General features: G+C 38.8%; 2 protein-coding genes across 2 annotated transcripts in view; both read left to right on the forward strand.

Annotated features, from left to right (window-relative positions):
• The first annotated feature begins 48 nt into the window (after nt 1–48).
• Nucleotides 49–8,149, forward strand: LOC103389105 (uncharacterized). The gene is made up of 9 exons (XM_008324377.3): nt 49–180; nt 428–832; nt 1,485–1,594; nt 3,258–3,411; nt 3,547–3,659; nt 6,842–6,925; nt 7,013–7,096; nt 7,614–7,743; nt 7,841–8,149. Exons 1-9 carry the CDS (start codon nt 95–97, stop codon nt 8,079–8,081), a joined length of 1,407 nt encoding a protein of 468 aa, XP_008322599.1. The 5' UTR covers nt 49–94; the 3' UTR covers nt 8,082–8,149.
• A 983-nt stretch (nt 8,150–9,132) lies between these two features.
• The window catches only part of slc31a2 (solute carrier family 31 member 2), a 6,586-nt gene continuing 2,409 nt past the window's right edge, over nt 9,133–13,309 (forward strand). Inside the window, exons 1-2 of the mRNA XM_017038881.2 lie at nt 9,133–9,632; nt 12,796–12,863. Of these exons, the coding sequence (XP_016894370.1) occupies nt 9,624–9,632; nt 12,796–12,863 (77 nt within the window). The 5' untranslated portion in view covers nt 9,133–9,623. The remainder of the gene's footprint in view (nt 9,633–12,795; nt 12,864–13,309) is intronic.

A 13,309-nucleotide genomic window follows, 5' to 3' on the forward strand; every position in this document is an offset into this window, starting at 1 on the left:
TGGAACAGAGAGAGTCATTTAGAGAATATTAGTTAATAACCTAAATCATCGTTGTTTTCTTGCTGTTGACCAGGATGGAATCATCTCCCCAGAGATGGACAGTGGATTTCTTGGTTCTGAGAGCAGCCATTTCACTGGTGCTGTAGCTCCCAGTCTTCTCCACCAGGTGTCATCACAAAGGTACACTTAACTATTAAAGCTAAGAACACAGTGCGGGCTGCATGACTTTTAGTTTTTTTTTTTCCAAGAGGACATGGAGTCGACCTCACCTAGTCAATGATGACCTCTTTGATATTAAAAAAAAAATCACATGAGGGGGGAATGCTTTTGGAAGAACCTTTATTCACTAAAGATGTACAGTTGATCCACAGAATTGATACAAACTACTACAATTACTACAATTTTTTTTCTCTTGTTTGGCTACAAGGTACAACGAGCATCTGATCGGTGAAGTACGACAGTGTATGAAGAACCTGAAGGAGATGATGGAGAGGAAAATACAGGACGAACCAAGCTGCGAGCCTCCTCACTATCCACACTTCAGACATGCGCCTCCATCTTCAGCCATGTCCTGGGAGGACAAAGAGAGTCACAGGCAGCCACTGTCAGCTCTGTCAAGAAGGTGCCCGGCAGCACCTCTTAAGGTGGAACCAAGAAGTGCCGAGTCGGAGCATCGAGAATCTTTCCTTGGACATGGCAGCACTCTGCGGAGTAACAGATTCAATGCCCCACCACCACATTCTACCTCCATTCCTCCTCCTGTTCAACACCTGAGGACAAAGCTAAAAGAGCCCAAGAGGAGCAGTCCTCGCCACCAGGTGGCGTCACAGAGGTGCGTCTTTCTACACTGGATATAAACACATTTTATGGACAGCAAGGCTGTCAGACAATCGTAGCCTTTAAATTAGATTAATCACAGAGTGTAGCTGTGTATTAATTGTTAATAACTGAGATTTTAATTAATGATGATCAATCATTCATTTATCATTTAAAATAATTAACTGATTACATGGTGGTCAGTGGCATTGCACTTTAAATTAAATTTAAATTATTTTTTACTCTATTTTTGCCAAGAAAGAAATTTTTATTTGCATTCGATTTGTTTCAGATCTTTTTTTGGCTAATTTTATTATTTAGAGGACTTTTTTTTTTTTACAATTTCCATTAGGATAAGTATAGTCAAGTCAATTATTTTTCAAACATATTTGTGGTAAATAAAACATAAAACAAATGTTTTATGTTTTATATATAAAACATGTCTATATATTTTATGGACATAAAACATATTTTATTTTATGTATTAGGTATTAGGTTTACTTGTTGATACGGTGTGACTAATTGTGCTAGCTTTTTCCTATATTTTGACTAACTTGTACACGTTCTTGTCTAACTTAGCTATTTCTGATCTAATTTGAGTCATTTGACCAGAACTAGTGTTTATTAAACTAAAGTAAAACTTGGTTTATATCTCTCCGTCTGAACAGACCTGCAAAGACATCTCCTCCTGAAGAGTTTGGAGAAGTCAGACGAACTGTCCACACACCGATGGACACTTCCTGTTTACTCAGACAAAATAAACTGCTGCGACAAAATTGTAAGTTCACTCTTTCTACTAGGATTTTTTAGCAGGTCACACACACATGTAGGGTGCAGATCCCTGGAACAAATTAATAGGTTTTTAGTTATTTTTAAATGGGGATAATTCAATCGAGATATGAGCGGATTGAGACACGAGTGCTGTTGTGGAACGGATTAGACACGTATCTCGGGGGTCCATTGTATAAACATGACATAACTGTCCATTGTCATTCTACAAACATGGTTCTGTCTCAGTTCAATTTAACTGTCCATTGTCATTCTACAAACATTCTGTCTCAGTTCAATCAGTTTGTCACAGACTCAGCATCACCGACCAAACAAAACTGATTTCAGCAGAGCTCATATCACATGTCATGAATGTAAATGTGATCTGACGGACTTTTGTTCCTCACATTTGTCTTGTCCCTCGTATATCTCAGGGCATGTCCGCACAGGGAACATCATTAGGTCGAAGCGGTAAAATATTTTATTGTTACTGCATTTTGACGATATCCGATACGTTAATATTGTCAGTAAAAGTTCTTCAGAGCACTGAGGCATCTGACTAGTCTGTCGCTGGGGCATTATAGTATTTTTAGAGCACACATCATTCAGGGAAACTCAGGCATTGTGTTATCGGGTTTTCAATATAGGAGGAAAAACCAATAACGATTCTTACAGATTTTACATAATTGTACTAACATCGGACCGAGACATCCCTAGTTACGGCCTTTCATCCACATGGCAACAGCATTCTGGGTGCCCTATAATGGTATTTTCTCATAACAGTTTCCAAACTTTGAAAACTTTGAAAATTTGACAACGCCTCCTTGCCGTTTTTGTCTTTAGGACTGTTGAATCACTTTTTTTACAACAATGATGTCACGTGACCAGAAGAACCTGGCAGACTGTAAGAGCAAAAAAGGCGGGTGGCGGAGTTGTGTTTGTGCTGCAGGCGCTGCTGTGTTTATTAGAAGTAGAGATGTCCGACGATATTTGCCGATCGTTATTATCAGCCTGATAGTAGCATACTTTTTTAAGCATCTGATCTGTAAGAATCATTATTAGGTTTTCCTCTGATAATGATAACCTGATAAATAATGCAATGTCTGGGTTTCGTCAAATGACGTGTGCCCTGAAAACAGTTTTGGGGATAAAAGCCTGTGTATGAAAGTGAAGTCACTAGATGGCAGCATTGCAGTTTATTTAATTAATGTATTTAAATATTCAGGGGATTGTGTGCAGAATGCTAGTGCCAGCAACTCAAACAGTGGTTTGTACAGATAAATAAATAAATATTACTAGCCCTATATCGGTATTGGTTGATATCGTAATTGGAAATTTAGTGTTCAGCATATCAGATATCGGACATCCTCAATTAGAAGCATTTCAACAAACCCTCATCGCACTATGTCACCTACAAGAGCATTCAAGGCACATGCAAAATTGCATGCTCTTTTTCTTCTTCCGTTGTCTGGTGGCTGTGTCCGTTTACAGCACCACATTTAGGTGTGCCATATGTTTTACATTAGTTTTACCCAGAATTCCGTTACCATGTGAACATCACTATTTATCGATCCAACGACTTGGATTGATACATAACATCTTTCCCACCCAGTAAAAAACATCCCCACGGCCTCAGCCCCCTCTCTTATTAAAATATATTGGTTTGTGTCCAGCTTACAGTGTGTCTGATGATGAACACAGTGACCTACACACTGGATCCGTGCAATCCAATTACAGCTCCATTTCAAGCTCCACCCCCACCGCACCTCATCATCATCACGATGATCCTTTCAAAGTGCTGGACTCCACACACCCCATAAGCCATCAGTAGGTGTTTGTGTGTTTGTTTATACAAAGTGTGTGTTTGGTCTGGTGAAAAATAACCACATATACACACTGTATACATGCTGTATTATCCTTTCAATGCTATGGCTTCAGTCTCCTTTACTATCTGTTGGTCAGATGCGAGGCTCAAGGTCCGATTGATGACTTCAACGAAGTCAGACGAACAGCCCAGTCACCGCCAGAATCTGTCTACAAAGTCAGACAAACAAAACTACAGCAGAAGAGTACAGGTAAACACTAGTTTCGGAAGAATAAATATTACTGAGGGGATCATGCTTGCTCTGTTTATTAGAATTAAAAAATATATTGTATATATATATATATTTAACAACCCAGATTGTGAGCTTAAAATGTTTTTTCTTTCAGCTCAAAGGTCTCATCTTTCACACTGAGATGAAATCCAAAATATCAAATATGTTTCCATCCTTTTGAAACTGGTGTAGTAAGGCAGGCACTAGGCTTTTCTAGGCATTACTGGTTGACACACAGGTGTAAAATTAATACATGTGCTTGTTTTTCATTTACAGTCATGAAACTAGGCAAACCAAGACTGGCAATTAACTTTTTGAAGCAGCCACCACTGCAGACTTAGCCTCTGATGATCAAGTTTGCTCAGACTTTCCCCTCAGAGAAGGCAGCCGATGTTCACGCTCAAAGTCTGACCAGGGAGAGAGAACACAGGCCAGGGACAGATACTTGAGTCCACTGTCTTTGTCCAGCAGCAGAACTTCTCTTGCTAATGCTTGTTAATGATGAGTTATAACTAATTGAAACAAGAACCAACATTTTGCTTCATCAATCTGCAAAAAAAAAAAAAAAGTCAGCTTTAATGGTCACATATTAAAGTATTGTTATTGTGTGGTTTGCAAACCAAAAAAAATATACAAAATACAAAACTCAGACTTTTGGAAGTTTTTTTAAAAAACAGAAAAATTTAAACAAACTGGTCACAAGAACAATAATGACCAGGAGCAGTGACTGTTTTACAGTTCCTAAATTTTGGTACCAAACTGTACCCTACATTCACCATGTTCTCCTCCAGCACACAGGGAAACATTAATAAAAGTTTTAAACTCAATTCAGATTTTTCTTTATTATTTAAAGCTATTTAAGAGAAGATGTTTGACTCAAAGTTAAAACACATACTTTTGTCATGACTATCAACAATATTTTTTTTCTTCTGTTACTTCAGTCTGGTAGTGAGATTATTTGTCCAGTTTAATGAAAAATAATCTATTTAAGCACTAGCCATAATGCCAATTAGCCCATTAGCCTTTTGGCTAAGTTTAATAATAATAATAATTAAGAGATAGTAAAAGAGATAATGTAGCATACTTTTGTCATGATTATTATTAGCAAAACTTAATTGGATCATGTATACAATCTAGCAGTCTTTGGCTAAATATGTAGATACTTAAAGGATGTCAGTCTTATAGGTATGCTTGGATAAAAAAAATCTAAAATTTATGATGACACTTTTCTATGTAGGTTCGTTCAAGTCATTGTATCCAAAGCAGTTCAGTAGATGACACCAAGACTGTCTTGGTTTCTAGATGACAGTTTACCTCTTCACCCAAGAGTCTTCTTCATTAGTTCTAACTGACTGCTGGACAGTTCTGGTCTTCATCCTCAGAGTGACTGAACACCTGAACAGGAAGTCAGGAGAGTAAAGTGTTTTAATGGAAGGACGTTGTAATCAATAGGGTTAAGGTGTGAATAGGGGCTTGTTAAAGTCACATGGGGGGGTCGGTGTAACCTGAGGGTTTCCATCCTTGAAAGTGTGACCTTTGTCCTTAAGATGTAGATAAACCACCTGAGTCCTGGCCTGTTGAACTGGCTCTGCTGTGCTGCTTCATGTGTTTGTATAGTGGTTGTTTGGTTTCCCTGATATAGAGGTCAGGGCAGTCCTGACCACATTGCTCTGTTTCTGGTGCCGTATTGTCCTTCAGGTAAACACGTTTTTGTCTAAGAGTGTTAAGACGTCAGAAACGTAGGTTAATCCGTACAAGTACAGGTCCTCCCGGTCTTTTTTTGGAGATGTTAGATTAGGTGAAGGCCCAATTGGGGTAGCCACAGGTCTTCCTAAGGGTTCCTCTGATGTGTGACTGTTCCTTGACCTTGCCCCCTCTTGTGAAGGAATTTGTCTTGCTCTGTGGTCCAGTGTTATGATTAGGGGTGGGTAAAAATGTCAATTCATCAATGCATTGAAACCCCCCTCGTCCGCCCTAATTCAATATGCAGCAGTGCTGCTTGTGAGAGTGAGATGCTCCAACAGTGAGTGGTGTGCTGGTAGTTAAGATCCTTAAATTTATATCAAGGTAACTGTGCCTATTTTTATTCATTATTAATGTTAGAGTGTGTATTCATAAACCAGAAAGTGACATGTTTATGGTTGTCTGCCTTATACTTTATTCCATAACTGATGGTTAGGTGGGTTTTCTGTACACTTCGATGAATAGGTTTGTCTTATATTTCCATTATACAACTCTACTGTGCATATAGAGTTGTGCATATAATTGTGTGGGAAAGGGTAATACAGTCTAGAGAGGGTTGATAACAGTGTGAGAGAGTTTGTAAAGGGTAAATATATACGTAAATAATATAATAACTATCTCGCCTCTACTTTGCGGATTTTCCCTTTTTAGCGGTGGGTCTGTACCTGTACCAGAGGTTGGCCATGATGGGAGATACTGGAGACCCCAGGGTGCATCCATGTTTCTGCATTGAACTGGAAATTGGTAGTGTTTGGTCAGAGATCCAGGAGGGTGGAAAATCTGGTCTAGGGTGAGAGCGCTTGGAATTTAGAAAGCAGGTGAAGAGGGAAGGGACATTGTATGAAACCATCATTTCAACTGGTTCTAGCTTGATCCATTCACCATGCTTGCAAGGCCTTGTGGGTTTCTGATGTGATGGGTTGGGTTGCCAATCAGTGGTGCTAGGAAATGGGATAAATGTGATGGTGATCATAACTTCCATCCATTATATAAGGGCATGGTCGTCATTTGTTTTACTACAACTCTTTGTTGAGGTGTTCAGTCGTTCTGAGGTTGAATACCAAAACTTTATAACCTTCAGTTACAACTGATAAAGACTTGGATGAAGAAGAGAGGTGAACGTAAGACAGTTGAGTCGTCCTATACTACCTATACTGAACAGTTTATTAATATTGTTCAATTATACAGATTATGGAGTAAGATTATTCAATGTTAGTGCTGAAGCTAGGTGGCTAACTACTGTAGAAAGCTGATATCTACTTTAAAAATGAATAAAAAGTACTTCTAATTACTGCAGTACTGTATGTCCAGGAACTCATTATACATTTTAATTTGTAACCACATGATTAGGGTTTAAAAATATTTTGTCACTTCACATTAAAATATACAATTGTTATTTGGTTATGTTGCTATCACAGCAGATGAAACTGACAACAGAACTCCTCATCATCATCGTCTTATTGGCTCTGAGTGTTGGGCTCATCAGCGTGAGCGATCTAAACGTAAGAAGTCAGTTATTATTTCACATGTCTCCATGTTTATTTCATAACTAGTTGTTATTGAGTCCAAACTATTATTGGTCTGATTAGGAGCAGCTGGAGGACATGACACACCGACCCACTCCTCGTCAGTCTGCTGTCGTCTTTGTCCTCACCGCAGAGACAGCAATCCAGGTTTGTTTAATATCATTCTGCTCACACAGTTTGGTGGACAACATATTTAAAATGTCAACATGAACAGATGAAACATTTTATTTTATATATGTATTTTATATCACACAGATGTGAATCCCTTATCTCTGAATGCAGAATAAAAATATGTTTTTAAAGACTAGTCTACTGGGTGCCATTTCCACCCCCTGCCTACTATCTCCCACCCTTCAGAAACAACTTTGTTGTAGTTGACACAGTGTTTTACCAGAATTCATAGTACACATGATTCAAACTACTGTTCGCACTCTTGAATTGAAAGGTAGAAAAAGTGTAAAATGAGCCCAGCACATGTCCATCTGCAATTAATTAGTAAAAATTAGGGATGTCCAATATTCATTCTTTGACGATATACCGACAAAAACCGACAATGATTCTTACGGATATTACAAAATATGCTAATATTGGGCTGATATTTTCGGACATCCCTAAAAAAAAGTTTTAATATAGAAAACATATAACAAACTGTTTTGTGTGGCAGATTCTCTGAGACAAATAAACCACCAACCAGCCGTCTCCTCAGACGGAGGAACAAAGAAACGACCGTCTGCAGCTGCAGCTCCAGCTCCAACTTCACTGCCTCACTGCACGTTACTGGGACAACCAGTCCTGTAAGTGATCTGTCAGAGATTTGTGAGGGCACTCAACCATCACAATCATTTGTATTCTAGGTATATCTGATACTGATCAAACCTGCTTCTGTTTCAGGTTGTACTCACTGCCACTCTGCCTATCTCCTAGTAAGAGCACCAGCACACCATTGGAGGTTGGGGGTCAGAGGGAGTCGGAGGCTGGTCTGAGACGCTGTTTTTCAGCTGACCAGCTTTGCTCCCTGGACCTGTCACTAAACAGAGCCATCAGAGCCGCTCAGAGGATGAAACACACCTCCAGGCACATGGCTCGCACTCAAGCTCTGGGTCTGCAGTATCAGAATCTGCTGAGTCGGTAGCATTGGTTGGGATGTGCAGTATAAAGCGGCATTGGACATAATGTGTCTTAATTTGTTAGTTGTATTTTGTATTTGTATTTTTTTAAAATCTCAGGTACACGTTTGCACTGTTTCCTCACAGTGAGCAGGTTTTTGTCCTCTTTGTTCTCATGTTGGTTTTGTGATTAATTGTCAAGTTATGGTTTACTGCCTCTGCAAAATATATTACCTATAACTGCTCTTAACTTGCCAGACCTATTTCAAATATGGTGCTAAAATGGTCACAATAATGAAGAACTGTAGATCAGTTTGATTGTAAATTCTTAACTTTGTCTACATAAAAAAATCCTTTAGTGTGGATGATATAGGAGGTTTAAGCAGTATGTTCTGGCTGTGCTGAGCGCCCCCTGCATCTAGATGCAACTGAAAATTACAGCACTTGTGTAACTTTTGTTTTGAAATTGTATTTCCAGAGGACAATATTCTCTTTACTAGTTGTGTATTAGTTGTGTTTCTACACACTGTATTTCCAGAGGACAATATTCTCTTTGTTGTGTATTAGTTGAGTTTCGTATGTACAGACTCAATTTAAAATCGTGTATAGCTGCTATGTGGAAAGAAAACTTGTCTCTTTTTTCTACAGATTCATTAAAAAAACACGTTTTTTATCATTTTTATAAGCCAAATAAATTTGAGAAGTAACATTTCCCTGTTTTTTTAATTGAGGAAATAATATTATATGATTCACATTCAATAAAAATGAAAGAGATCATGTGATTCAGACGTTACAACGGTCAGGAGAAAGTTAACTGCTGTCATAAATCCAGGAGGAATATGGGTAATTTAAAAAACTTCACAAAATCCAGTGTCCGATTAAACCGGTTGACAGAATTTTAATATATTTATTCTTTATAAATACAGTAAAATATCCGGATGGTAATCTCAAACGTTTACTCCAAATACGTCTACTTTACTGTCAGCTGGAGTTATTGTTTTCCTGCTCAGTCACACCTACCTTCACCAACTTGTTTTGTTTTGTTTTTTACCGTCACGTGACTTCATTCCATTCCTGAGGTTTCTTTCTTTAGCGCATGCGTTCTTGTGTGTTATGGAAAAATGGCCGTCCTTTGTGTTCTTTGCATGGAAAACTATTTTAACAAAAACCTAGCACTGGTCGGTGAAACACTGTAAATACGGTAAAACACAACTTTTACCAAAACGGTGTTCTAGCGAGAACGTGTGTGGTTATGTGAACCTGAGTCGGACGATATGAGAATTACCGTTTAGGTCGTTAACCCCCCTACGTCCTGCCTTTTAAGTTAGTAGGAGGTTCCTCAAAGAACTACACTAACCGTCATCCTCGTGTTTATTACTGGCACATTGCCCTACTGCTGTAAAGACAAACCGTCCACAGAAAACCAAACGTACACACCTGTGTAACGGAGCTGCAATCAGCAGCTGGACGCTCCAGCATAGCTCGGGCCGTTAGGGGGTATGTGATGCAGGGAGTGGAGACAGAACCTCGGATACAGATTGGCGTTAACTGTCGTGCCACCCGTCAACATGATGCCTGTAAGTTCAGTCAGTTTTGAGGTTTGAACTAAGTTGCTAGTGTATTTCTGAATTTCATGACCGTTAAAAAAATTCTGTGAACATAAACAATTCCACCTGTGAATTTGCTCCACCGACACTATTTAAAGTGTAATGTTACTAAAGTAACATAAATTAATGATGTTATGTATAACTCATTGGTACGTGTAAAATACTTCAGAAACTAACGTATTCGGTGAATAGATTTCTCAAGGAAGGTCGACTAAACAGTGATAAGTTGATAACGTAAACGAATGGCTTTCACTGTGTTTGAGAAATAATGTAAATGCTGTCCGAACAGTTAAGTAAATCAACAGCAACAGTCTTCTGTAGTTGTTACCACGCTCAAAACGTTTTTTACGAAGCATTATTAACAGAATTACATGTATACTGCGGATACAAAATGATTTTTTTAAATACTTAAATGTTAAATACTATTTATTTTTTGTTTAAATAGTTCTCATAATATATTTAAATATTATTAATATGAAACATCAGAAACAGATAGAACAGATATCTAACGCAGCTACAAGTAGCACTATCAGATTTCTTTTTCAGGTTATCGGATTTTTTTTTTTCTTCATTGTTAATTTTACACAATTTTGTGCTTAAAATGTTAGTCATGTCAAGCCGCATTACTTAGTTAAGCCAAAGTCATAAAAAACAAATCTTCATACATACATTATGTAGATTTTATTTGCAAAGGAGGCAAACAAGAGGATACAGAACTAGTTATTTCGCTTCCAAACTTCCTGATTGCTTAGAGGTATTTCTTCCTTGTTCGACTTCTTGAGCCTGTGCTAAATGTTGGGTCATCTTTACTCGTGATAACCTCACTTTCACCCTGCTATTTTCTCTGAGTCAGCAGAACTGTGACCTCACTAAATGTGCAGGTCGAACACCAAAACACTGATTAAAAACATCGGGCTTCAGCTTGTACAGTACTATGCTGTGATAGTTGAGGTACCTGTTTAAAGTTATTAATGCACTGATGTAGTCAAATGTATTTAATGGAAGAGGCCAGAACATAGTCACCATTTAAGGACTGTACTGTACTGTACTGAGTGGAAAGAACAGGATTGTCACCAGCTCCAGTGTGATGTGGTGACAGGAAAGCGCAACAACTTGAATGGATAAACACAAGCTCACGTGTGAAGCATCTGTAATAATGTTTGATGAACACGTGACCTTTTTCTGCACATGCTTGTACTTTTCGCCTAATATTTTATTATAACATATATATATACATATATTATTAATTTAATATATATTCATATTACTAATATATATTTTATGGAGCAGTGGTGGCTTGGTGGTTAAGGAAGCGGAAGATCAAGTTTGAATCCACCAGCTGCCAAGTTATCACTGAGGTGCTCTGAGCATGGCAACGACACCACACACTGCTCCCCGGGTGCTTAAAGCTGCCCACTGTTGACTTTAGGGATGAGTTGTGTGCAGTGGTGTGCTGTGTCACAATAACAAGTAGTTCACTTTCCTTTCCTTTCCTTAATATTTTGACTAGTTAGCCACCAAAGAATGACTGATTTAATAAAATCTAGACATTTTGGGTCTGTGCACTCTTAGGTATTTGTTGTCACTGTTCTAATACAAGAGGGCTTTTTTTTCCAGACTAAAATATTTTAAAACATAAAAGGCAAATGAGAACTTTAGTTAATTAATTTAAGTTTCTGATGTACTGTACTTTATTAATTTTCTGATTGTGTTCATCCAAAACCAATAACAGAGTTAGTGTTAGTTGCGGTTTAAACCAAGCCCTAGTGTCACTTAGGTTCAAACCCAAATATGGTCTTCATCAGTGGGACATGCAGGTGTTGGACTCACGAAATTCGTAAAAATAGGTCCTGCTACTGTAAGAATGTGGATTAGTTCTATCTTTCTTTCTTTTTCTTTCAGCTTTGTCCCTTTTTTCAGGGGTTGCCACAGTGAATCGTCGTTTTCCATTTCACCCTGTTCTCTGCATCTTCTACTCTGACTCCAACTATCTGCATGTCCTCCCTCACTCCATCCATATATCTCCTCTTTGGCCTTCCTCTTTGTCTCCTACCTGGTAGCTCCATCTCTAACATTCTTCTACCACTGTATCCCACTGTCCCTCCTCTGCACATGTCCAAACCATCTCAATCTGGCTTCTCTAGCTTTTTCTCCAAACCTTCCTGTCTGTGTTGCCCCACACTAAAGACCACCTTAAAAACAAACACAGCCATGTCCTGAGCTAGGTTAAGACTACTCCACACTGTAAATGTTTGTCTATGTTGTTTTTAATAAATACATCATCCTGTACGAGCACCATGGAAAAGAAACACGTTAAGCCTCATTTGGCTTGCAGCAGTGCATTATGGGTGTGTCTTTGGTTATGGCTCATAAATGTTTGCACCAATCACTCATGTTATGACGTTACTGCCCATTATTTAAATATGAATATAGAAGCAAAACATTAATCATATAAACAGTATACCCAAAGTCAGCTTTTGTAGGGGGAGGTCAGAGGTCACAGTGTTCTGCTGATTATGCACCCTGATTGGGTGTTTTTACCACTGTCACTATTGATTTCCTGGATGAATTGATAACTTCGTCCGTCACTTAATTGTAGGTTCTAGACTCTTGGACTGTATAACTCACACACCCTCACAGTGAATTCCTCTGTAAATGAAACTGGATTATTTCCTGCATAATACTGCCCTGTAAAGTCAGTGTGTGTGACACTGACTAGGCCAAGCCTTGGCAAACTTTTTGACTTGCAGGTCACAATTGTCCCAAAATCGAACTGGGGGGGTCGGGTCAAGAGCAGAGAGATAGAGCATTTGTGCAAACTAAGATAAAAGTCATGCATAAAGGATAAAATGCTTTTATCATTTTCTACGCCATCTATTGGGGAAACATGGATATTGCAGGAAAAAGGTAGAATATAATGATATTATAAATAAATTAGATAATTTGAAAAGGTTTGGCGGGCCGGATTAAAAAGATGAATGTGCCTCATTCGGCTCCCGGGCCTTAGTTTGGCCATGCCTGGACTAGGCCCTTGATTAGACCCATAACCAGACCCTTGACCAAACCCTTGACCAGGCCTTGCTCCCACTCTCTCAGTTACTCGCTTTATTTTCTCTCTCATTTTTTTCCCCAGATGACTTTTGACGCTTCCCACAATGCAACACTGCTTTTTGACATCTGGCGTGTTCACAATGTTGCAGGTAGGTCAACGCAGTCATGGTGTGGTTTACTATGACGTCATAGCGAATGTCTAGGTGACATCTTTGGAATATTCAGATCCACATATTGACTCATGACACATGTTGTTAGGTGACATGGATATTAAAAATGTGGCGAGACTTAGACACACCCAGACTAACTCAGACATTCTCGGTCACACCAGAAATACTCAGACATACTCAGACACACTCACACTGTGACATGGTCTTTGTTTCTGGTCCATGTGCAGACTTTCATACACTGCATGGTTTTAGTGGGCAGAATGTGCAACACAGCACTCTCACTCTTAGACACGTGAACATTGAACTCCTCATCATCTGAATTTAATTTCAGTGGGTCATGACCATACTCACAAGGATGATCAGACTGGTGAGGTGTGTGTGTGTGTCTGTGTGCTCTGCAGGTATGATTTTGACAGTCGCGTGCGT

Source organism: Cynoglossus semilaevis, chromosome 14 (assembly GCF_000523025.1).
Source record: "Cynoglossus semilaevis isolate Cse_v1.0 chromosome 14, Cse_v1.0, whole genome shotgun sequence".
In the NCBI taxonomy this organism is placed as follows: Eukaryota; Metazoa; Chordata; class Actinopteri; order Pleuronectiformes; family Cynoglossidae; genus Cynoglossus; species Cynoglossus semilaevis.